General features: G+C 42.3%; 1 protein-coding gene across 2 annotated transcripts in view; it reads left to right on the forward strand.

The window, feature by feature from the left end:
• The window catches only part of LMNB1 (lamin B1), a 43,197-nt gene extending 34,825 nt beyond the window's left edge, over window positions 1-8,372 (forward strand). Inside the window, exons 6-12 of one of the 2 annotated variants that reach the window (XM_065406946.1) lie at window positions 2,655-2,875; window positions 3,474-3,699; window positions 5,545-5,649; window positions 6,044-6,163; window positions 6,803-6,919; window positions 7,638-7,712; window positions 8,041-8,372. In XM_065406946.1, coding sequence (XP_065263018.1) covers window positions 2,655-2,875; window positions 3,474-3,699; window positions 5,545-5,649; window positions 6,044-6,163; window positions 6,803-6,919; window positions 7,638-7,679 — 831 coding nt within the window. In that variant the 3' untranslated portion in view covers window positions 7,680-7,712; window positions 8,041-8,372. Of the gene's footprint in view, window positions 1-2,654; window positions 2,876-3,473; window positions 3,700-5,544; window positions 5,650-6,043; window positions 6,164-6,802; window positions 6,920-7,637 lie in introns of both variants that reach the window. The other variant, XM_065406945.1, reaches the window with a different exon arrangement.

Consider the following 8,372-nt stretch of genomic DNA (forward strand, 5'->3'; position numbering starts at 1 on the left):
ACTGGAACTAATGAGCCACGAGGACTTCCTGAAATCAAACTTCAATACAGTATGAGCCTTTTCTCTCCCCTCTCCCGCCTACCCTGCAGTGACATTGCCTAACTTTGCATTGGCGCAATAATGCAATTAATAAATTCCCCCCAAAACCCACAAGTATTTCAGCCTTCTTTAAAGGGAGAAGCTGCTCTGAAAAGAAATTGTTTAAAAAATAAATATATATATATATATATATATATATATCTTAAGAGCAGATCAGTTGAATATGTATAATTGTATCTTTTGACTACACTCACTAAAATAAGTCTTTAATACTTTTTTCCCGCCCTGTCTTTCCTGCAGAGCCAAATGCAGATTTTGGGATAGTGACTATGCTTGTGTGTGTTTTTTTTTTTTTTTCTTTTCTTTTCTCTTTTTTTTTTCCTCTTCCCCCCCGCCCCCCCAGTATCCCAACATTGCATTGGCATCAATGCAGTTCAGTCACTTCAAGAAGTGATGAGCCTACTCATGTGGACTGCCCAGTGGTGTGTTTCTGCCATATTGTATAATGCTACTCAGAGCAGATCTAGACCAAATAGTGGCATATTGCCAGCAGCTAGGCTACACTACTGTTTCCTTAACTGCTAGTATTAGTACAGCTGAATCCATGCAATTACAATGGGAGATTGAACGCTTAATGTCGACATGATTTCAGAGAGTAATCTGGATTCTTTTCTGGCTTGTGCATCAACAGAATTGTTGAGTTTTCATCATGAGGGAAGTATGAACTGGAAAAAATCCAGTTTTGTGTTTCAGATTCCAGGGTGATTTGTCAGGGATGGCAGCTAGGTTTTTAATACCTGTAAATGGAGCGGACTTAATTTGGAAGATACACCTCTACCTTGATATAACGCTGTCCTCGGGAGCCAAAAAATCTTACCGCGTTATAGGTGAAACCGCATTATATCGAACTTGCTTTGATCCGCCGGAGTGCGCAGTCCCGCCCCCCCAGAGCACTGCTTTACATCAGAATTTGTGTTATATCGGGTCGCGTTATATCGGGGTAGAGGTGTATTAAGGTATATAGGAGAAATTCCATGATACCACTTAGTCCAGGGGTCTCAAACTCAAATGACCATGAGGGCCTTCCCTGCCCCCATTCCAACCCCTTCCCCGAAGTCCCCACCCCAACTCCGCCCCCTCCCTGCCCCCAGAGGGTGCATGAGGGCTGTGGCAGGGACTCAGGGCAGGGAGTTGAGGTGCAGCAGGGGGTTGGGGTGCAGGCAGGGGGCTCAGGGTGCAGAAGGGGTGTGGGGTGCAGCAGGGGCTCAGGGCAGGGGGTTGGGTGGGGTGCAGCAGGGGGCTCAGGGCAGGGAGTTGGGGTGCAGGAGGGGTGTGGGATGTGGTAGGGGGCTCAGGGCAGGGGGTTGGGGTGCAGAAGGGGTGTGGGGTGCAGCAGGGGGCTCAGGGCAGGGAGTTGGGGTGCAGAAGGGGTGTGGGGTGCAGCCGGGGGCTCAGGGCAGGGGGTTGGGGTGTGGGGTGCAGCAGGGGGCTCAGGGCAGGGAGAGGGGTTCCGGGGTGGCAGCGGCGCACACCGGGGCCCGGGAAGTAGCTGGAACCATGTCCCTGGGGGAGGGGGGACGCAGGGCTCCGCATGCTGTTTGCCGCTCCTCCAGGTACCTCCCCCGAAACTCCCATTGGCCTTGGTTCCCCGTTCCCGGCCAGTGGGAGCTGGGGGGGGGGGGGGGTGTGCCTGGAAGCCAGGGCAACACACGGACGGAGCCCTCTGCTTCTTTCTCTCCTCTCCCCCCCCCCCCCACCGGGCTGCAGGGACGTGATGCCAGCCGGCGCGGGGCTCGAGGGGGGCAATCCTGCAGGTGTAGTTTGCCCACCCCTGGCCTGGAGGTAGGCCGGGGGGGGGGGGGGGGGCGGGTCCGCAGTCTTTTTCAGTGACTCTTCATCTTCTTGAACCTTCATTACTCACCTTATAGGAATGAAGTGAGCATTTGATGCTGGGTACATGTGTGGTTCAGATGTCTTCCAGCTCGCAAAGTTCAACTTTAATCTCTGAATGATTTTAAAAGCCACAATTTAATTTCACTTCTTAGAAATCTGCTCTTGATTTTTCATCACTTGCATGCCAAAGTACTGTATAGACAATTGCATATGTACAGCAGGTGCAAATGTGTACTCTTCAAAAGTTTTTTTGTAGGACAGGAAATTGGAGAGGGGTGGGTTGGGGTTCAGTGAAGATAAAACACTGTCTAACCCAGGGGCGGGCAACCTATGGCACGCGTACCGAAGGTGGCACGCGAGCTGATTTTCAGTGGCACTCACACTGCCCGGGTCCTGGCCACCGGTCCGGGGGGCTCTGCATTTTAATTTAATTTTAAATGAAGCTTCTTAAACATTTTAAAAACCTTATTTACTTTACATATAACAGTAGTTTAGTTATATATTATAGACTTCTAGAAGGAGACCTTCTAAAAACGTTAAAATATATTACTGGCACACACAACCTTAAATTAGAGTGAATAAATGAAGACTCGGTACACCACTTCTGAAAGGTTGCCGACCCCTGGTCTAACCTAACTTTCAAAATCTAGGTTTCTTGACACCCTCAAGAAGTGAATCTTTTCTCTGGGTAGCTGCTAACTTGTTTTTCTGTTTTGTTCTAGTCTAGGGCATGGCTGGATAAGATGCAGGAGCTGGAGGACACACTGGCTAATGAAAGGGACAACTATCGCAGGATGCTCTCTGACAAAGAAAGAGAAATGGCTGAGATAAGAGATCAGATGCAGCAACAGTTGAATGACTATGAACAACTTCTGGATGTGAAATTGGCTCTGGATATGGAAATCAATGCATATAGGAAATTGCTGGAGGGTGAAGAAGAGAGGTAAGAAATGATGTTCTATTGAATATTGTTGGTGTCTTTTGAAGGACAGACATTCAATAAATCTCAAGAGAAAGCTCTTTCGTTGGGAGACTTTGATTAAACACTTCAGGGTCTTTTACTACACATGTCCATATTTACCTTTCAAAAATAAGAGGCCCTATATAGCCCCATGTAAGGTGTGGGGCTTTTCATATTAATATTCTCAAAAGCTAATAGGTGTTGTTAATTTAAAGGCAAGATGTGGTAAGAAGAGATGAGCAAATCTGCAGGGCATTTCTGCAAAGCTTTACTTTTTTCAGCAACCTTTAACAGTACACCTATAAAGGGAGAGAATCCTTAGTATTAGCAGTTTTTTAAAATATGGAGGTGAGGAAGCTTTTTTTTTTAAAGGGTAAGGCATGAGTATTGTTTATTTTGTTAGTCTGACTTAAGTGGAATAGTATGCAAACTCTTGGGGAGCCAGATATGACAAGAGCACTGTGGCGCTTGCAATGGCAGCTTGTTTTGTTAACCCAGCCATAAGGAAATGAAAATTATGTGCTATGTAAGTGAGCATTGAAATACTTGAAGTGTGACGTGTTTCCTTCCTCAAATCCAGGTTGAAACTATCTCCCAGCCCATCTTCTCGGGTGACAGTCTCTCGGGCATCATCAAGTCGTAGTATGCGCACAACCAGAGGAAAGAGGAAGAGAATTGATGTGGAAGAATCTGAAGCCAGCAGTAGTGTCAGCATCTCTCATTCAGCTTCTGCTACTGGAAATGTTTGTATTGAGGAGATAGACGTGGATGGGAAATTCATCCGCTTGAAGAACACTTCTGAGCAGGTTTGAAAACAAAATGATGTGCCATCACTTTGCGATATACTGATTGCAAGAAGGCAGCCTCAGGCTGCATTTGTCTTTCAGGCTTTGTATCGTGCCGGAACCCAAGAGTGCTGTAAAAAGCAAATGGCTCTAGGATTTGGTATTAAATTAATGATCCAGCATGACCTCTTACCCAACCTTCTGGCATCGGAGGTATTTTCTTCCTGATAACATGTACAGCTGAGGTTCCTAAACACTTAATCATGTAAGATGCTAGTCACATTTCTAGGCACTGAGCATACACGTAGTAAGAGACAGACCTTGCTATCTAAAATGACAAGGCAAAGGGTAGCAAAAAGAAAATAGCCTTAATTTACAGATGGGGGAACTGAAACACAAAGTTGAAGGTGCTGTCTGTATAGGCATTTGCCTCAATTTGCACCCATCCAGTGTCCAGCTTTCAGTGCAAAACCCTAATTTAAATGTCCAAAGCCACTTATTTGCACCAGTGGAGTTTATTGCTGCTCAGAACTGGGGTAAATGGCACCAGTGTAAGTCTCACCATACAGTGCCTTGTCCTGTCAATACTTGAGGCTTGCACTGATCCAGCTACACTGGCTAGCCACAAATGATTGAAATCATGCCAGATCCACAATGTAGATGAGGCATGCTCATGGTTGTGCAGAAAGTGCTGGTACTCCCTCCCTGTGTCTGTTGTCACCCTTCTGAGAGTCCAAGGTTTGTCAGAGTTTCAAGCTGGGCCGAGTCCCTCCTGTCCTCTTTCTCCTGCAAGTTCTTCTTACCCTGCATAGAGCAGAACCTCGCTGTCAAGTAGGGCCTCTGTCCCTTTTTCATGTGTTCCACTGGGATGCTCCAGCCCCTCCTGCAGGCCAGTGTGTAAGAAATCCATTGTTTCATAGTGGTGGGCCTGTGGTTGTCATTCAGAGTGGATATCCCCAGATAGTCCTTCAAGAAGGTGTCCAACATCTTTCCAGAGCAGGGCACTCCCTGGAATGCAGTGCAATACGAAGTGTGCCGTTCAACACAATACAAAGTAGACTTCATAATTTGGTACAGATATATCCCACTTTGTCACATGACTACTCAACCCTAAACCTCAATCAGATAAATAGGGCTGCCCCCATATGTTTTAGTGTCTTCAGACTCAAGACCGCATTGCACTCACATTTGGAAGTTTATCTCTATATTCAGAAAAAAACAATTTTTTTTCAGAATTAAATCTTCAATTCTACATAGAAAATGTTCAATTCTTCATTGGAAATGTTCAGTCTGCAGAGACTATAAATGTTTGTGTTTCTTTACTCTTGCCACACTTATAAAAAGCCATGTTACACCAAGCATGGAAAAAGTATTTGTCACAATATTGCAGTCACAGAGTACTGTTAGGGAAATGTGTTCTGAAAAAGAAAACTGACAGGAGAGTCTTGGTTTTCCGGAAGATTGGACATACTTCATATGTAAAAGTTTGAGTCTTAAGGGTACTAAATATTTGTAATGGGGTTCATATTCTATATTTCATGAACCAAGCTGTGATGATAGCTGTCACATTTAAAAATAATAAACCCTTCAACCAATTTAACATCAGAATTATAAATTAGATATGGGGCAATGTGTCACATGGTGTGATATTTCATTCTGGAACATGAGAGCTAATCTGAGTCTGTTCAGCACTGTGGTTATGTGGACTTCAAGGACAAGGTGATAGCAAATATTACAGAAAACTTTCCAAAGCTTTTTTCCTTGCTGTCTGTCTGGGGGGGCTTTATGATGAGTTCTATTTTTCTTGTAGGAAATTATACTTGCTGGTGTAAATTGAATCTTAAATTCCTTTCCCTTTGTACATAGGATCAACCAATGGGAGGCTGGGAGATGATCAGAAAAATAGGAGACGTTTCTGTCAGTTACAAATATACCTCAAGATATGTACTAAAGGCAGGCCAGGTTGTTACAGTAAGTGAAATTAGCTTTGATAAAGATGGGAAATTGTTTGAAAGCAATGTAAACATAAATAGGACAATGAGTTTTCAGTTTTTAGTCATTTTCCAATCACTTAAGATATTAGCATCTGTATTGACATCAAGTGCACCTTGAGCTTTGACCATGCCCTTGCACATGAAGATATACATTTAAACTGTCCAATCTGCATGTACAGAAGTGGGGTTTTTTATACACCGGTAAAACAGATGCATAGAGACTGGGCAGAGGCATCCACTTTTAATAGGGGTAAATTAACCAAGTTTTCGCACCTAACCCCTTCTCTTACATACTAGCCGTAATCACAAATGTATTGTGTGACGGAGACTCATTTCATTAAGGTCTCTGTATGACTTCCTTTCTCTTCCAGGTCTGGGCTGCAAATGCTGGAGTTATCGCCAGCCCTCCCTCTGACCTCATCTGGAAGAACCAGAACTCTTGGGGCACTGGCAAAGATGTGAAAGTTATATTGAAAAACTCTCAGGGAGAGGTAAAGTAGATTAGATATAGTTAAACCTTCCTTGAAAGATTGCTCACTGGACTGACAAATTAGGTGCTGGACAGAAGTTTGCGTCCTAATAAAGATGAAGCATTTCAAAAAAATGTTTGAAGATAGTTTTAAGGCCAGTTTCCCAGTAAGGGAATGCTTGCCTCCTGGCATTATGGTGAAATGCTTTTACTTTCTGCTTGAGTTAAATCTCCAAAACTCAGTAGCATTTGCTTATAAATGCAGTTCTCTGAAGCATAAGCAGGTATTCAGCTGAATTAAAGTGTCTCGTCTAGTGACAAGTTATTTACTATAATTCAGGTAAGGTGCAAGATATTGGAGCTTTGGGAACACTAATCAGTTGAGGAACCATCAGTTGACTTCCAGGGAGAGAGAGAAAATTCTTAGAGCAGGAAATGTCTAAAAGAAAACTTAAAAGTTAGACCAAAGTCCCTGGCAGAGTCCGTTTAGCCACTGGAGGAACTTAACAAGAAAACAATATGAAAAGTGCATTTCTTAGATGAACAAGCAGAGGTTCTTTGTTTTAGGGTAGAAGTAATACTGGCACCTGGATTAGAAGCATCAGGTCTCTAGACTCTGAGTGTTAGGTTTTCGATAATAAAACAGTAACTCTTATTGCAGGAGGTTGCTCAGAGAACCACTGTCTTCAAAACAACTTTACATGAAGGTGAAGAAGAGGAGGAAGTTGAGGAAGAAGCAGTTGAAGCAATTGAAGAAGAAGATCTTTTTCACCAGCAGGTATTTTGTTAAGGGCTGATTAGTCTAATTTTTATTTTAAAAAAATGAGAAGCCAAGCACACAAGCACTGAATTTTGGGAAAATATCAGTCCAAGCTCATAACCAGAACACCCATATAGAGGCATAAGTTAGTGCACCAGATACTACAGAATTCTACATATTACCATAAAGAAAGAGTTATGGCTGCTGTGGGAAATATTATTTTCAGTTGCCAGATTTTTTGGTTGAAAGTCAAATCTCAACATTGTTTATGGAATTAGTATAGATTCAAATTTTTGTTGAACAATAGTTGAAGTACTTCATTATTTGCACAACTCTGTTTCTTGGACTGTACAGTTCAGTACCTTAAAGAATCCTAGCAATTTAAGAAAATATAGCTATATCTTTAATGTGCTCAGTTGGAAAAACTAACCGTACTTCATGCCCATTCCACAAATCTGACCAAATATCTAGCTTTACATTCCAAAATAACAATTACCCTTAAACTTGTGTTTTACTGGTTCCCTTTTTTCACTACCTCCCCCAGGAGAAGATACCTAGCATTCCTCTGGCTACAGAGGGTAATCTATTTTGAGTTAAAGCTCTGTAGTAATGACTGATTTTGGCTTAGACTATGCCAGGTATCATGTGTTATAGTGGTTTGAAGTGGCATTTTTAAGATGCTGAATTTTCTACTGTAGGACTTTTTTTCAGAGCTAACTTTTTCTATTCCTATCAGGGAGACCCAAGGGCAGCTAACAGAAGCTGTGCAATCATGTGAATTTCTTCAATCAACCAGCTTCCTCAGATTATGGTAATCCTGGCCTATAGCGCAGAGCCTTCTCAGAAGCACAATATTTTTGTATTTCTTTTATGTGAGTTTTTAAGCTGCAAGTCTGATGGCCTTAATTTCCTTTCTCACCGAAAAGAAATTTTTTTTGTAAAAGAAACCATATCTGTAACTCTTGCAAGATGTGAATTGTTGACACTGAACTATGTACTGTCTGAAAATGACCCCTCAATTTTTTATGCCAGTCTTTTTTTATTCTTGTTAAAAGGGAAATATGCCACTGTGTTGTTTTTTTGGTTTTTAGACTACATCACTTAGACTAGCCATCTGCTGTCGATCCCTTTATATTTAGGTGCTGTTGGGGAGTGGAAGGCATTTCCAAGATGATGAATTCTTTTGTACTGAAGACTTTGGTTTTTGTACTACGCAATCAAGGTTACAAAACTTTTTTATAGAAAGGACAAGCTTTTCTTTTTTTAAAAAAAACAAAGCCTAATCACGTAAGCACTCATAAGAGGATGAAGGAAGCAGAAAAACTTGTTTTATTGGTACCTTTTTCTTTACTTAGTTTCTTAACCAAGGGTGGGAGGAGGGTGTTTCATGTTAAACATGCTAGTTGTGTTTTTAAAGATAGTGTAACTTGCTTAAATTTTCTTATGTGATATTAACAAATAAAAAGCTGTT

This window comes from Emys orbicularis, chromosome 6, assembly GCF_028017835.1.
Source record: "Emys orbicularis isolate rEmyOrb1 chromosome 6, rEmyOrb1.hap1, whole genome shotgun sequence".
In the NCBI taxonomy this organism is placed as follows: domain Eukaryota; kingdom Metazoa; phylum Chordata; order Testudines; family Emydidae; genus Emys; species Emys orbicularis.